This window comes from Schistocerca nitens, chromosome 9 (genome assembly GCF_023898315.1).
Source record: "Schistocerca nitens isolate TAMUIC-IGC-003100 chromosome 9, iqSchNite1.1, whole genome shotgun sequence".
NCBI lineage: Eukaryota > Metazoa > Arthropoda > Insecta > Orthoptera > Acrididae > Schistocerca > Schistocerca nitens.
This window is the reverse complement of record NC_064622.1, coordinates 36,018,148-36,036,241: the sequence shown is the minus strand read 5'-3', so window position 1 is coordinate 36,036,241 and position 18,094 is coordinate 36,018,148. Positions and strand designations below refer to the sequence as shown.

The window sequence follows — 18,094 nt, the reverse complement described above, 5'->3', positions numbered from 1 at the left end:
CTGGCTGGCTATGTACAATAGGCGTCTTCTGAAAAATATATCAGTCTCTTAAGTGAACTAGAGTCATAAATATTCTGTTTTAGAAATAATCTTATGTAAGGGATATAGAGTCTCATTCTTATTGTTAGTAGTTACAAGCAAATATTTTTTGTTGTACTTTGTACTACAGCTTTTTGTATCCCCTTTCAGAGTTTAGAAATCGGATCCTTAGTTTGTTGTTTTGTACGTAATAATTTTAACTGACCAAGTTTGAAAACTAATTAAAAAATAGAATTAAGGTTATAAAGCTCTTTAATTCTTACAGTCAACATTGTTAAAGAAGACAATTAACATTTTACACATTTTCTTTTTTGAAGAAATGATTTTGTCCAGGCTTGGTAGAATATTCCATGAGACTGCTAACCTTAAAGAAATAGTCAAATTTTTTTTCAACATTTAATGAATGGTTCTTAGTTTTAGCAAGCTTTAAAAGAGAGAAAAAGCACTCACAAATATATGTGGAACCAAACAAGGAGAGAACTTTGACCACGTGCTTGTGCAAAAGAGGATATTTTTCTCATGGAAGACAGCTGTAAAAGTCATCCAAAGTTTTACACATAAGAAAGCGGTCCTTCAGGTGGATATCACACTGCTGGTCAATCAGCTCTAGTTGGAACACTTGTGAGACGTCCTCTGTCCGAAGGAAAAATAGGTAAACAAATATATCTAAGGCTGGTTGAAGCTCACTTGTCTCCAAAAATCTGTTTTCAACTGTTCTTGTAATTCGCAAATGATTTGAACATAATCTGAAAAGTCCAAGTCTTCTTTACCGCTGTCTAGTGCAGGAAAGTGTCCATAGTTCTTCTCGCGCAACTTTTTTTCCCACAAAATAAGTTTTTTTTGAAATGCTTGAACTGTCTGCACTAAATCAACAACAGAGTGATTTTCACCTTGGAGTGAAATGTTCAAAGTATTTAAACGACCAGTAAGGTCACTCAAAAAAGCCAAATTCGTCACCTACTTAGGGCCACAAAGTAATTCTTCTGGACATCCTTTCATTTTCAAAAAGGGTCGCACTATCCTCTGTGTCATTGGTGGGTCAGATGGATAGAGCGTCTGTCATGTAAGCAGGAGATCCCGGGTTCGAGTCCCGGTCGGGACACACATTTTCATCTGTCCCCGTTGACGTATGTCAATGCCTGTAAGCAGCTAAGGGTGTTCATTTCATTGTAATTTCATTCTAATGAGCTGCATGGTCACCGATGGTATCTGTTCTTTCGGACATGTCGTCCTTACGAAGTGCGCATACAGCGGCATGGCGAAGGACGGCGGGCGGTCTGCACGGCCAGCTAAGCGACACAGCTCGGCCACTGCAACAACATACGAATTCGCCCGGGGCGCTGTTTGGACGAGCCTGTTCTAGACAGACATTCTGATAAAATAAGATGAAGTGCAGCTTAACATAATCTGATTTTGATCAGTTAAAATACCGGTAAACAAATTTCTGTTACAGGCTCTTGCAGTCTCAACAGTGGCACTGTTGTCTCAGAATTTAAGTATTGCAGACACTGTACTCAAAGCTGAAATAGTGCATGGAACAATCATTGGCTTCATTATGATCAATTTCCTTATTATTTTTGCTGAGCTCACACAGCCAATGGGGAAAGCACCGGTATGTAACTCTGAATCCTCTTCTTCACAATAAATATGAAGTTTTAGTTAAAAATATGTGTTAGTGAAGTAATTGGAAAATAATGATGCTAAGGAAAAAAACACATACTTTTTCTTGACAATATAAGAACTGAACTATATTTGTGTAACATGTTATGAAAGAAATATTACCAAAAGTTTATAATAAAATGACACGGGAGAAAATTATTTCAAACAGCATGAACATATTTTGCCAATAAACGAAAGAGATGAATTAATAACAGCCCTTGCTGTTAATACTTTACAACATGATTTTTCATTTGACAATGGTAGAAGATGACTGCCTATTTAACAGTTGCTGTCACAAGAACACCACTGAATTTGACTAACATACATGTTTAAATACTAGTGTAGATGTACACAATCTTCATACTTAAATGCATATTGTTACTATTATTTCAAGTTAGAGTGATTAACATTTAAATGAAATTTTAAAAACTAGGGAAGATAAAATAGTTATGTGCTCTAAACAAAGCTCATGAAGGCTGTACTGAAAAGTAATGAATTCGAACTTTTTCTGTGAATACCTTTAAATAAGAGAATTATTATTACCATTCTAAATCTTTATTCTTCATGTCTACATATTTATTTCTCGATCCAGTCAACTTGACAATGAACACACTTCTCCTACCAAGAGATCAGTTTGTAAATAACCTCACCGTGGACTGTTTGACTTTGCTGATGGAGCCGCAACCTCACTTCTGTTTGCACCTCTTCATCACCATCAAAGTGAAGTTCTCAAAGGTGATCCTAAATGGAAACAAATGAAAATCACTCAGGGTCAAGTTGGAATGGTGTGATTAACGACAGTGGGCCCAAGGAGACAGATTGCTGCAGATGTCATGAGATTTGTGTGTGGTGTGGCATGTCATGCTGGAGAAAAGGGTGCTCCGTGTGTGTGTGAACTCTTCAAATTTATGCTTTCACTTTTCTGAGGGTCTCACAGTTTCTTTCAGAGCTAATGGTGGTGACTTAAGGCATGAATTCCAAATGCACCACACCTTCAACATCCCAGAACAATGTGAGCATGACTTTGCCTGCTGAAGCCATGGTCTTGAATTTTTTTGGTACCAGTGGTCCTTTTTGATGAAACTCCATTGTTGCTCTCTTGTATTCAAGGTCAAAATGGTGAACCCAGCTTTCATCACCTGCAAAATGTTGTTAAGGAACCTATCACCCTCTCTCTCAAAACACAAAAGAAATTGATGACAGATATCCAGCCTCCTCTGTTTCATGTCAGGTGTGAGCATCTGAGGCATCCAATGAGCACACAATTTTCTGTACTGCAGTTCTGCAATGATGGCCATTACATACTCTTATGATACAACATTCTTACCTGAGAACTGTGTTATCTGATGATTTTCTCTGAAGAGTTCATCAACACAGTTCTGAAGAGTCTCATCAGTTGCAGTATGTGATCATCCACTCCAAGCTCTGTCACACATGTTGAGGTTAGTGAACTGTGAATTTACTTTCAAAACTTTTTCTTAAGAATATACTTAAGAATTTACTTTATTTACTAGTGATTCATCAAGAACATTAACACATTTAATCATACTATGTGAGCATGGAAGTAGTTGCCAGTGAGTAACTGATGAAAACAAATCAAATTTCTTTCAACAAATGGAAATTTATTCCTAAACGCCCCTTTTTTTTAGAAACAGACTTAAAATTATAATCAGAAAGCACCCTCTAAATATCAACTTACAATTTATTCAAAGGCAGAAAAAACAATTTTTTTTTACTGTATTAGCTTTCAGGCTGAGAACCTTGCCGCTCCCTTTTGACACGGCCATAGTCATGACCGCTCACAACCTCTCAAAGACTACACTGGTGCAAATCTGCAACACACCAGATTACTTTAAACTAAAAATTTTTACAACTCACAAAAGCACATAACTATGCACCCCTTACGAGGGATGGAAATGGTACAAAACACTAACATTAAAAGATTAACTTTCCACTGAAGGTCCAACTTAATTTTTTTTAAAAAAGCCTTACGGTGGATGGGTGGCAACTTTATATACTAAAATTACCATTTAAATAAAACCCATGAAATGCAGTCTTACATAAAATATACCAGGTTGGCCAAACATGCTCTACATTACACATACACCACCTCTCAAGATGATAAGCAAGATAAAAACATATTTCAGGAATTCAGCTGTTACACTTCAAGCAATAAATTCGTTAAACCGAATCTGACAAAAATGACAGAGGCAGCTATTAACGTACGGCAGACCGACAGACAGACACTAACTGCCTAACAAATGCAGACGGGAGACAGATGAGCAAGTTGGGGATGAGAGACTGACCAAGAAAACAAGTAGAATTTAACAACTAAATGAAACAACATTTCATGAATCACTTAACTTCTAATAAACTGTGATGTCTGGCGAAGACCTAGCACAGCACCCCCATAATGCTCTCCCGAACTGTCCACTACCAGCCGCTTCAACGGACGCAGAAAGGTGCGCTGATCTCCCGTCTCATGGTGTCGCAGCTTGCAGCAGCCCGACCGATGTCATGGGTTGACTCCATTTGCTCTAGTGTCGGGCGCGAAGCCACTACCCCTTGCTATATGGCGTGGCCCACTGGACTGACGTGGCAACCTCACATGTGCCGACACTCAAGACGGACCAGTCATCTTGTGTCCCAGTGTGTGACCCACCAACCAATCGATCCAACTGCCAATGACCATTGCCTGAACAAACTTGAGCAGACTGGCGGCCTACCTCACACTAGCACTCCAGACGACAGACAGACACTGACTGCCCCACACTGACCCGGCTGACCAACTGACCAGACTCGCCGCCTAGCAAGCTCATAGCGCCCCTTAAATGCACGTGAGCAGGCTACCTTTCCCCTTTCCCACCAGAGGGAAACACCAAAGCTGCGATTGCCACAGCGGCGCCACCACCGGAAGCGGAGGGTGACTGCTTCACACTACGCTCTGCGGCGCGCTCTTCATAACAGCAATTTTTACCACGGCTCAGTTAGCAACACTGTTTCCTTCTTTATGAGCACGAACAGCACAACATCACACATTAGTGATGTTGATACAATCATTGCCATACACATCTTTCATGCTTGTATGGATTTCAATTGAAGGCATATTTTGTGTTGTGAGGAACTCAATTTCAGCACGCTGTTTCTTAGCTGACATATTTACTTTACACACCATCATGTTACAAGCTACATTTCAGAACCTTCTACAGACAGGGAGCTGCAACTTGTATGAGCAAAGCAGTAAAGGCAACCAGGCATCACTTTTCAGCACACCGTTTCATAACAACAATGGAAGTTCCTGGCTGCAACAGTGTCTAAAATAAGGGAAAGGTAACCATTCACCTGCAGCGGACTGATGTGTGGTGGATAGATACACGTAAGAGCAGCAGTTTCCACTATCTTTCAAGCTATGGCTCTTATTCTAGCAGAAAGTACATGAATTCATGTACGCAGCCACACAGACACCTGAATGCACACTGCTGCAGTTGCTTTTAAATTGGATTCAGCTTAACTTTGAATTTAATGCTTAGTGGTAGTGTGGTAAATTATGAATCCTGCTTTGCTGCAACAATAACTGTTTATAACCACGCACTGTTCCTGCCTGTTGGAACATGATGTTGGCACTCTAACAACCACTGTCTTTTTTAACCTTAAATGTATTATGAAAACCAACAGAACAGTTGACGTTCATCTTTACATTATATTGATTGGCACAGATTTCATGTCACAAAGTCTGCCCAACAACTGCCTGTATTAGCGGTGCATAACTGCCACACGCGGTCACTTCTCCATCATCTCAAATAACTTTACAGTAATCAAAAGTATAGCATTCCTTTATTGGAAACATTATATATACTATTAAAAGTTGCAATTTTGGAGAAAGTGTCACATCTCAAGGATCACAGTACATTATAAAGAGGCATTTATCACAAATATATTTCAGAGTACATTATACTCACTGTATGAAATTATGTGTTATATTAGAAAACAATGAGTTTAACTAATCTTTAATTACATCTAAATTACAATAGGTATTTATTACTTTCATAATTTCAGAATTTATGTGTAAAGTATATTCTATTTCACTTACAAACTTTGGTGTGAGAAAGTGAAAGTTGAACTCCAGAAATGTAAACATGTTAACAGTAAAGAGAATGTTCTTTGAACTATTAATTTGCATAATAAAAATGAATAAGTGGCTACATATTACATAAACAAGAACTGAAATTGCGTAAAACTGAATTCATTTTTCACAGTTTGTTCACTTACGCACCTTATACTGTGAACAGACATTGGTACTTTCGCAGCTGCCTAAGGTGTCTTGGGTGAGGTAATTAAAATGATTTCTAGACTATCAGTCACATGTGAATCCATAAATTATCATCCTGGAATCAGAGAAAATGATTAGTTTTTTTTATTTTTTTATTTATTTATTATTTATTTATTTATTTTTTTTTTATGTTTTCAACCTTATGAATAGAACTGCTTTGGCGGGCAGACTGTACAGAAAGAATTAATACTGGCTCTTGGAAAAGCTTCACAATTACTTCACTAAAGTAACTCCACGTATCATATCATCCATGTACTTCATTGCTCATCAGATCTTATATAACAGAAAACTTAGATATCACTCAAACAAACAAAAGACAATGATTAATTGGCATGAAGATTATAGTACAATGTAAGTTAGTTGGCATTTGAGAGTAAGTGGGTCAGAGTGCTTCCACCAGCAATTCATAAATGGAAGCCTGGTATTCTCACATCCCATTGTGTAACCAGTTCCATTGCATAAAGGATTGTGATCACCAGTTCTCGGTTAAGAAACTTTCTGTGAAGCAAAGGCTTTGGCTGTTTTTCAAATAAATTGAATTCTGTACCTAATTAAATTTAAGAATAGATTCTTGACATGCGTAGAGGTGTTATAGAGATTTCTACCATATAGACATTCAGGATTTTTACATGATTCTTGAAGGAGATAGAGACTTTAACTTTAATAATCGAAAATCTACGATGGATTATAACAATATTATGAAAAGGATAGATGCTACTCACCAAATAGAGGAGATGCTGAGTCACAGATAGTCACAACAAAAAGACTGTCACACTATACGCTTTCGACCAACAAGGCCTTTATCAAAAACAGATAAAACACACACACACACACACACACACACACAAATGCAGCTTACACAAAAATGACCACAGACTCTGGCAGGCGAAGCCAGACTACACTCAGCAGCTTGTGATGCGAGAGACAACTGGATGGTGGTAAGAAAGAGGCTGGGGGTGCAGGAGGAGGGAAAGCAGGGTAAGGGTGGGGAATGGTAAAGTGGTGTTACAGTTGCATGCAGGGACGCGGTGGAGAGAGGGTAGGGCAGCTACAAGCAGTCGGAAGGTTAGACAAAGATAGGGGATCAGAAGCAAGGATACTGGAAAGGAGAGAGGTAAAGAGACTGGGTGTGTCAGTGGAGTAGAGGGCTGTGCAGTGCTGGAATGGGATCAGGGAAGGGGCTAGATGGGTAAGGACAATGACTAATGAAGGTTGAGGCCAGTAGCATTATGGGAATGTAGGATATACTGCAGGGTGAGTTCAGAAAAGCTGGTGTTGGTGGGTAGGATCCAGATGGCACAGGCTGTGAAGCAGACATTGAAATGAAGAATTTTACATTGGGTTGTGCGCTCAGAAGCAGGTTTGTCCAATTGTTTTGTGACCATAGTTTGTCAGTGACCATTAATGCAGACAGAGAGCTTGTTGGTTGACATGCCCACATAGAATGCAGCACAGTGGTTGCAGCTTAGCTTGTAGAGCACATGACTGGTTTCAAAGGAACCCCCCCCCCCCCCCCCCCACCTTGATAGGATAAATGTTTGTGACCAGACTCCAGCAGGTGGTGGTGGGAGGATGTATGGGACAGGTCTTGCATCTAGGTCTATCACAGCAATATAAGCCAGTAGGCAAGTGGGTGGGAACAGGGGTTGTGTAGGGATGGACGAGGATATTGTGTAGGTTTGTTGGGTGGCAGGATACCACTGTGCTGCTAGTGGGAAAGATAGTGGGTAGGACATTTCTCACTCTGGGACATGATGAGACGTAGTCAAAACTCTGGTGGAGAATGTAATTCAGCTGCTCCAATCCCGGGTGGTACAGAGCCATGAGTGAAATGTCCTATGTGGCTGTATGGTGGGACTTCAGGAAGTGGTGGGTGACTGGAAAGAAAAGGCATGAGAGATGTTTTTGCACATGGGTGGGTAATAATGGTCTGTAAAGACCTTAGTGAGAATCTTGGTGTATTTTGGGCGGTACCAATGCAGATGCGATGGCCATGGGGTGACTAGGCTGTATGAAAGGGTTTTCTTGGTATGGAGTGGGTAGCAGCTGTCAAAGTGGTGGTATTGCTGGTGGTTGATAGGTCTGATATGGACAGAGGTACTAATGTAACCATCTTTGAGGTGGAGGTCAACATTGAGGAAGGTAGATTTTACAGTTGAGGAGGACCAGGTGAAATTGATAGGGGAAAAGGTGTTGAGGTTCTGGAGGAATGAGGATAGGGTGTCCTCACCCTCAATTCAGATCATGAAGCTGTCACAATTGAATCTGGACCAGATGAGGCGCTTAGGATTTGGGTGTTCTGGAAGGATTCCTCTAGATGGCCCATGAATAGGATGGTACCATGCAGGTGAACATAGCCATACCCCAGATTTGTTATTAGGTAAATATTTCAAAGGAAAAACAATTGGGCTTGCGGTTATAGTTGGTCGTGGTGACTAGGAGGCATGTTGTAAGTTTAGAATCCATCAAGCATTGGGAAAGGTGGTGTTCAATAGTGTAAGGCACTGGACATTAGGGACATTAGTGTAAAGAGAGGGGACTTCAACAGTGACAAGTAAGGCACCATGTGATAACTGAACAGGAACTGTAGAGAGTCATTGGATAAAATGGTAGATATATTCTTTATAGGAGGGTAGGTTGTGGGTAATAGGCTTAAGATGTTGGTCTACAGGTGCAGGGAGTCTCTCAGTGGGATCACAGAAACCAGTCTAAATGGGGCTTCCTGTGTGGTTGAGTTCATGGACTTTAGGAACATTTAGAAGATAGGAGTGCAGGGAGTGGTAGGGGTGAGACGAGTGATGGACACTGGGGAGAGAATCTGGGATGGGCATAAGGAACTGAGGAGAGACTGGAGATTCTACTGGATTTCTGGGATGGGGTCACTGTGGCATAGTTTGTAGGTGGATGAACCTGACAGCTGGCAGAGTCCTTCTGCCAGGTAATCATTGCAGTTCAAGACAACGGTGGGGGAGCCATTGTTAGTAGGTAGGATGATAAGCTCAGGATCAGTTTTTAGGTGGTGGATTGTGTTCCTTCTGTGGATGTAAGATTAATTTTCATGTTCAGGCATTTGAGGAGTGATGGAGAGTCACAGTTTGAGGTTCAGAAATTCTGGAAAGTTAACAGGGGTGATTTGGGGACAGAGCATGTGGATCCCAGTTGGATGGAGGAGTGAGCTGACACAGGCAGGGTTCAACATTGGTTTTAATTATTTATTTACACATCAAGTTCCACAGGACCAAATTGAGGAGCAAAAGTCCAAGGTCATGGAACATGTCAGTACATGAAATTGCAACATAAAAGTAATAACAGATAAAAATAAAATCTTTATGACCCCAAAAAATGTCAAGTCATAAATTTCAGCAAACACAGTCAACAACATAACATAAAAATCAGCTTAACTTTTCAAGGAACTCCTCAACAGAATAGGAGTGACTCATGAGGAAACACTTCAGTTTAGATTTGAAAGCATGTGGATTACTGCTAAGATTTTTGAAAACTTGTGGTAGCTTTTTGGAAGCAGATGCAGCACAGGAGTTAAGAAAGTCCGATCCAAATGCATGCTGGCTTTTTGCCAAGTACTAACTGGCTGACAGCAGCTTATTCTTGGAAATAAGCTGATAATGTTAGCAAGAATTGACGATAAAGAATATGTCAAAATACCCAGACTAGTGAACAGGGGCCAACAAGAGGTTCTTGAACTTATGCCAATTATTGCCCGAGTTGCCCATTTCTGAGCCAAAAATATCCTTTTAGAATGGGAAGTGCTACTCCAAAATATAATACCATATGACATAAGAGAATGAAAATAAGGAAAGTAGAATAATTTTTGTGTCAAACGATCACTTACTTCAGATACCATTTTAATAGTAAAAATGGCAGCAAGTCTTTGAACAAGATCCTGAAGGTGGGATTTCCACAACAGGTTACTATCTATCTGAACACCTAGGAATTTCAACTGTTCAGGTTCACTAATCATATGCCCATTCTGTGAAATTAAAAACTGGGTGTTATTGTGATTTAGCGTTACTTTATTATCTGTAAGCCCTGAACTTAGGTCATGAACTGGACTGTTTGAAACCCAGCCAATGTTGCTCACAACATCCTTTACTATCAAGCTAGTGTCACCAGAAAACAAAAATATTTTAGAGTTACCCTAGAGGGCATATCATCTATATGTCTGTTGCTAAAGTAAGAGGTGAACCAATTGAGAGCTACTCCCCGTATTCCTTAATGGTCCAACTACAGGAGCAATATTTTGTGATCAACACAAACACCTTAGTTAAATCAAAAAATATGCCCATCATTTGAAACCTTTTGTTTAACCCATCCAGTACCTCACAGAGAAAAGAGAATATAGCATTTTCAGTTAAGCAACTTCTAAAGCCAAACTGTACATTTAAAAAGATTCACACAATCATAGCTTTTGGCCATTAAGGCCTTTGTCAGCAGTAGACACACGCACACACACACACACACACACACACACACACACACACACACACACACACAGGCGCGCGCGCGCAAGTGCAACTTGCACATCATGGGATGTGTGTGCAATTTGCACATCATGGGATGTGTGTGCAAGTTGCACTTGCGTGGGTGTGGGTGTGCGTGTGTGTGTGTATGCGTGTCCACTGCTGACAAAGGCCTTAATGGCCAAAAGCTATGATTGTGTGAATCTCTTTATTGTGCCTATCGCGACTCAGCACCTCCACTGTATGGTGAGTAGCGACTTTCCTTCTCCCGTATTGTTACATTCCATCATGGATTTTCCATTGTTTGATTCAAACTGTACATTTGATAGCAAATTGAGTGATATAAGATGATCGATTATCCTTACACACACAGCCTTTTCAATACGTTTAGCAGACACTGATGGCATAGAAATAGGTTTAAAATTGTCTACATGATCTCTTTCTCCCTTTTTATAAAACATCTTTACTACCGAGTGCTTTAATCATACAGGAAACTGAACATTTGTAAAGGAAAAATTACAAATATGGCTAAATGCAAGGCTAACATGTGCAGCACAGTACTTTAATATTCTGCTAGGTGAGCCATCATATCAGTGAGAGTCCTTAGTCTTCAGTGATTTAATTATTGACCCAATTTCCCCCTTGTCAGTAGCACAGAGGAGTATTTCAGACATCAGTCTCAGAAAGGCATTTTCCAAAAGAGTTACATGATTTCATATAGAAACTAAATTTTTATTTAATTCACCAGCAATGCTCAGAGAATGATTGTTGAATACTGTACATGTATCTGATTTATCAGGAACAGAAATATTTTTACTACAAACTGACTTTATATTGTCAAACTTGTGCTGCTGACTAGACACTTCCTTCATAGCTGACCAAATGGTTTTAATTTTATCCTGTGAATTAGCTGTTCTATTTGCAAACCACATACTCTTTGCCTTCCTAATAACATTTTTAAGCACCTCACAATACTGTTTGTAATGGGAAACTGTAGCTTGATTGTGGCTACTTCTGACATTTTGATATAATTCCCACTTTTCTCTACATGATATCCTTATCCCACTAATCAGCCACGCAGGATGCTCTTTACTGTTAGTACCCTGTTTAGAATGTTCGAATGGATAGAAACTCTCAAGGAGCATGAGACATGTGATAAGGAAAGCATTATCTTTGTCATCTACGTTATCAGTGCTACAAACATCCTGCCACTCTTGTTCCTTGATGAGTTTTAAAAATCTCTCTATTGCCACTGGATTAACTATCCCATATAGTTTGTGATTATATCTGACAGTATTTTGAGTACAAACACATTTTAGCGTTAAAATTTGTGCATCATGGTCTGAAAGGCCATTCACTGTTCTTAGATTGAGTCTGATTGGTAGAGTTGGTGGTGAAAAATTGTTTGCAATGTAGTGTCTGGAAGAAGGAAAGAAGTTCTTTAACAAGCTCTGCATGATTGAATTTGGGAGTGGGGCAAAAGGTGATGCCTATGGGAAAAGATCATGGTTGTGTTTTGGGTTGTTTAGGTTCTGGATTCTGTGTGGTGATTGTAGGGAGTTATGGAGAGTGGGGTAAATGTTGTAGGTCTGCAAGACAGTGTTTTTCAGCTATGAGAGGTGTTGGGCAGGTTTGGAGGTTGTTATAGAAGTGTGGACAGCGGCAGACTCAACCCAAGACCAATGCTGAACTCTGCCTGACTCAGCTCACTCCTTAATCCAACCGTGACCCACACACTCTGTCCCCAAATCACCCCTGTTAACTTTCCAGAATTTCTGTACCTCAAACTATGACTCTCCATCACTCCTCAAATGCCTGAACATGAAAGTTAATCCTACATCCACAGAAGGAACACAATCCACCACCTAAAAACTGATCCTGAGCTTATAATCCTACCTGCTAACAATGGCTCCCCCACCGTTGTCTTGAACTGCAACGATTACCTGGCAGAAGGACTCTGCCAGCTGTCAGATTCATCCACCTACAAACTCTGCCACAGTGACCCCATGCCAGAAATCCAGTAGAATCTCCAGTCTCTCCTCAATTCCTTATGCCCATCCCAGATTCCCTCCACAGTGTCCATCACTTGCCTCACCCCAACCACTCCCTGCACTTTTATCTTCTAAATGTTCCTAAGGCCCATGAACTCAACCACCCAGGAAGCCCCATTTAGACTGGTTACTGTGATCCCACTGAAAGAATTCCTGCACTTCTAGACCAACACCTTAAGCCTATTACCCACAAACTACCCTTCTATATAAAATATAGCTAACATTTTCTCCATCGACTATTCACAGTTCCTGTTCCTTTACCACATGGTACCCTGCTTGTCACTGTTGATGTTCCCTCACTTTACACTAATGCCCCTAATGTCCAGTGCCTTACCACTATGGAATACTACCTTTCCCAATGCTCAACAGATTCTAAACTTACAACATGCTTCCTAGTTGCCATGACCAACTATATCCACATGCCCAATTATTTTTCCTTTGAAATCTTTACCTACTAACAAATCTGGGGTATGGCTATGTTCACCTGCATGGTACCATCCTATTCATGGGCCATCTAGAGGAATCCTTCCAAAACACCCAAATCCTAAGCGCCTCATCTGGTTCAGATTCAATTGTGACAGCTTCATGATCTGAATTGAGGGTGAGGACACCCTATCCTCATTCCTCCAGAACCTCAACACCTTTTCCCGTATCAATTTCACCTGGTCCTCCTCAACTGTAAAATCTACCTTCCTCAATGTTGACCTCCATCTCAAAGATGGCTACATCAGTACCTCTGTCCCTATCAAACCTATCAAGCACCAGCAATACTGCTACTTCGACAGCTGCTACCCATTCCATACCAAGAAGTCCCTTTCATATGGCCTAGTCACCCATGGCCATTGCATCTGCAATGATGAGTGGTCCCTCTCAAAATACACTGAGGGTTTCACTGAGCCCTTTGCATACTATTATTACCCGCCCAACCTTTTGCAAAAACAAATCTCTCACGCCTTATCTTTCCAGTCGCCTACACCTCTGAATGCCCTACCACAACACTAGACAGGAACATTTCCCCCCACGACTCAGTACCTTTAGGGAGTGGAGTAACTTAATTACATTCTCACCATTTCCAGGACTGAGAAATATCCTACCCACTATCTTTCCCACACCCTGCACAGTTGCTTTCTGCTGGCCTCCACACCTCCACAATATCCTAGGCCATTCCTACGATGTCTCAGTTTCCTTAAAAAGTGATAGTGATGTGTGTAAAATCTGCATAACAAAGGTAAAGAGAGGTATCCTATGCATCCAGTGCAGATTGTGGTATCACGACAAATGTGTTAAAGTGAATCTAAAATATATAAAAGACGAACATGACTGGACATGCCGTCAGTGCGTTGTGAGTGTCACGAAAAACAAGGTAATGGACACGATAAAATCAAAAGAAAAAATAATAAGCGTGCTTACAGATGATTTAATGACTATAAATACGAAATATTAAGAAATATCAAGAACTGGAAATGAAATACAAAGAGATAGAGCGAGATCATCGTCTAGCACAAGACAGTGTTGTTAACCGTCGTTCTGTGCAAAAAACGTGGCGTGTGCCGAAAAAAACAAATAAACAGACTGAGTACAGTTCCGGCGATACCGCTATCAAATAAATTCACAGCACTAGACGAAGACTGTGATAAGACAATGAACAATAATGAACAAAAATCAGTGACAAAATTTCCAATCGAGTGCACAGTCAAGAAAACATCTAATACGAAAAATAAACCAGTGAACATCAAACGACGAGTTGTTGTACTTGGTGATAGCCACGCCAAGAAAATTGCCAAAAAAATAAATGAATACAGTACGTTATTCACGGCAAAAGGTATGACGAAACCCAGTGCACTTTTGACTGAGATAATTAAGAGCACTTAATGAGCTATCTAAGAATGATGCCATCATAATCATGGGTAGAAGTAATGATGATATACAGAAATGAGAGTAAACATGCGGCCCAGTGTTAAAAACTACATTAATCGATCTGAAAGTTCCGAACATCATAGTTACTAGCTTGCCTCACAGATACGACCTGCAAGACAATTCCATCATAAATCTGGAGCTTGCAAAAGTTAACAGACACTTCTGCAAAATATGCAAGTCCCAACAAAATGTAACATTTTTTGATCTTCCAGATGCAAGAGGTTTGTTTACGAAACAAGGACTACATTATAATAATGCTGGCAAGTCATACGTTGGCAAAATGCTAGCGAAATTAATACAAAAAGATGATGACGTTGCAAGAAAACCAATTGCTATGCAACCAGTTTCGACCAAGGAAATGGATAAACGGGAAACCATTTTCAAAATCGGAGCCACAGCGCCAGCTCAAACAGGAACATCACGTCCAGAAGATAAGACAGTGCCAGAACCAGCCTCAGAACATACAGCAGAGACCGAAATTATCGTCAAGAAAACTGTACCTACTCATCATTCAGATGCTCACACACAGTGAAACTGATGAACGGGCCAGTTCTTTCCGAATTTAGCCCAATACAACGAATCCAGAACAAGCAATCAACACTCAGGTGGACGTTCTATTACTTTATAGTCAAATTAGTTTTAAAGACCCTCTACCTAATAATATATGCAGTAGTAATTTCGTTACGCACTTAAACATCAGATGATCAGGAAGCTTTATGATATAGAAATTTTGCTAGGAAGTGTAAAACAATCTGTGAAACTAAATGCCTTAATGAACATTGGCTAAAATCTGAAAATATCAGTCTCCTAAATAAACTTACAGGTTATAAACTGGCTACCAGCTTTTGTAGGACCAATGGGTATGGAGGTTCTTGCATACTAGTTCATTCCATGGTAGACTATGATATCAGACACAATTTTAGCCATCTGAATGAAGAACGTACATTTGAAAGTTGTTGTATAGAACTTAAAAAAGAGTATAACATACTAATTATCAGCATATATTCCACCCCTGAGTACAATATAACCTCTGTATTTTTATATAAGTTTGATACATTGCTACATAAATTAAAATGTGAGAAATTGTACAAGAAAGTGGTTATACGTGCTGACTCAAACATAAATGTAAGGACTGATGACAAATTTTCTTCACACTTGAAGAACCTAGTAGCCACAAATGGGCTAAATCTCAATTTTGATCAGTATACAAGAATTACACCAACTTCTGCAACATGTATTGACAATATTGTAAGTAGTATTAATTATTATGTAAAAGAAAAGTTTCTTTAAGATTTAGGAGTATCAGACCATAAAGCATTACTTGTATCACTACCGAAGCAAAATTCAGTCTGCACAACAAAAAGATGTAGGAATTTCAGTCAAGAAAATGTGGAAGTATTTTGCAAAAAACTAAGCCAAACCAAGTGGACAGTCAGCAAACACACTTCCACAAGTGACAATTACAATAACTTTTTAACTGAATTCTTGGGTATATTCAATGAATGCTTCCCTTTTGTAACAGTGAGGACCAGGTCCCAAAAAAGTAGATCCTGGGTAACAAAATGAATTAGAGTGCTACTAAGAGGAAACTCCATATGGAGGCAAAAGTAAATCGAAGCCCTCAATTTCTTAAGTATGTAAGCACATACAAAAAAAAAAAAAAAAAAAACATTTGACAAAATAGTTAAACTAGCAAAACGTACTGCAAATAATAACTTCATTTCAAATGCAAAAAAGCAAATCAAAAGCTGTTTGGTCTGTTATAAGAAGCGAAGTTGGCAGTGAGGCAGAGAGAAAAAGCCCTTATAAAATAGTGATAAATGGTAGAGCTGTTACAGAACCCAGTCACATTTGTGAGTCATTCAATGACTTTTTCATAAACTGTAACAAATTTGGTGACTGTTCACCACCAAAAACAAAGCCCAATATGACAGATAGCAATTGCCCATGTTTTAAGTTTTCTCATGTTTCCATCTCAGATGTCATCAAAATCATAATGTCCCTAAAAAAGTCAAAATCTGCGGGGTGGGATAAGGTCCCCACTGAAATAATAAAAATAGTCTGCCACAGTATTGCATATCCACTCTCTTTCATAATCAACCAATCTTTTGATGAGGGAAGTTTCCCAGATTGATTAAAATATGCAGAAGTTCGGCCCATACATAAAAAAGGCAAACAAGATGAATTGGGCAACTTTAGGCCAATCTCACTGTTACCAATTTTCTCAAAAATATTTGAAAGAGCTGCATGTGATCAGATCGAAAATCACAATTCACCTAACAGCGTTATCTTAGGCAATCAATATGGTTTCAGAAACGGCCACAGCACAATCCATGCAATAAATGAATTAGTCACAAAAGTCAGCAGATGTCTTGATCATAGAATGTGTGTGCCAGGCATCTTTCGTGACCTGTTGAAAGCCTTCGCCACAGTAAATCATGATCTACTTCTCCAAGAAATGGCACGCTATGGTTTTCAAGACAAATCTCTTAGCTGGATGTCACCATACTTGGCAAACAGAAAACAAAGAGTAATTACTAACATCAATGGCAAGAAATTTCTCTCTGGCTGGAAAAACACTCAATTAGGTGTTCTGCAAGGTTCAATATTAGGGCCACTGCTTTTTCTGTATTATATTAACGATATGCCATGTCAGGTCCAGTCTGATACTATCCTCTATGCAGATGACTCAACAGCTGTAGTCTGTTGTAAAAATGAGGTAGACCTAATTCGTCATATTGAAAAAACACATGGGGAAGTATATATATATATATATATATATATATATATATATATATATATATATATATATATATATATATATATATATATAGAAGGAAACATTCCACGTGGGAAAAAATATATCTAAAAACAAAGATGATGTGACTTACCAAACGAAAGCGCTGGCACGTCGATAGACACACAAACAAACACAAACACACACACAAAATTAAAGCTTTCGGAACAAACTGTTGCCTCATCAGGAAAGAGGGAAGGTGAGGGAAAGACGAAAGGATGTGGGTTTTAAGGGAGAGGGTAAGGAATCATTCCAATCCCGGGAGCGGAAAGACTTACCTTAGGGGGAAAAAATGACAGGTATACACCTGCACACACACACATATCCATCCACACATATACAGACACAAGCAGACATATTTAAAGACAGCGTGTGAAATATGTCTGCTTGTGTCTGTATACGTGTGGATGTATATGTGTGGATGGATTTATGTGTGTGTGTGTGTGTGTGTGTGTGTGTGTGTGTGTGTGTGTGTGTGTGTGAGTGTATACCCGTCCTTTTTTCCCCCTAAGGTAAGTCTTTCCGCTCCCGGGATTGGAATGACTCCTTACCCTCTCCCTTAAAACCCACATCCTTTCGTCTTTCCCTCTCCTTCCCTCTTTCCTGATGAGGCAACAGTTTGTTGGGAAAGCTTGAACTTTGTGTGTGTGTTTGTGTGTCTATCGACCTGCCAGCGCTTTCGTTCGGTAAGTCACATCATCTTTGTTTTTAGATATATTTTTCCCACGTGGAATGGTTCCCTATATATATATATATATATATATATATATATATATATATATATATATATATATATAGAGGAAACATTCCACATGGGAAAAAT

The 18,094-nt window shown here is 39.5% G+C and overlaps 1 protein-coding gene across 1 annotated transcript in view; it reads left to right on the top strand.

Moving 5' to 3' along the window:
- LOC126203474 (uncharacterized) overlaps positions 1-18,094 on the top strand; it is an 81,708-nt gene that overhangs the window by 40,220 nt on the left and 23,394 nt on the right. Inside the window, exon 3 of the mRNA XM_049937792.1 lies at positions 1,493-1,651. Within this exon, the coding sequence (XP_049793749.1) occupies positions 1,493-1,651 (159 nt within the window). The remainder of the gene's footprint in view (positions 1-1,492; positions 1,652-18,094) is intronic.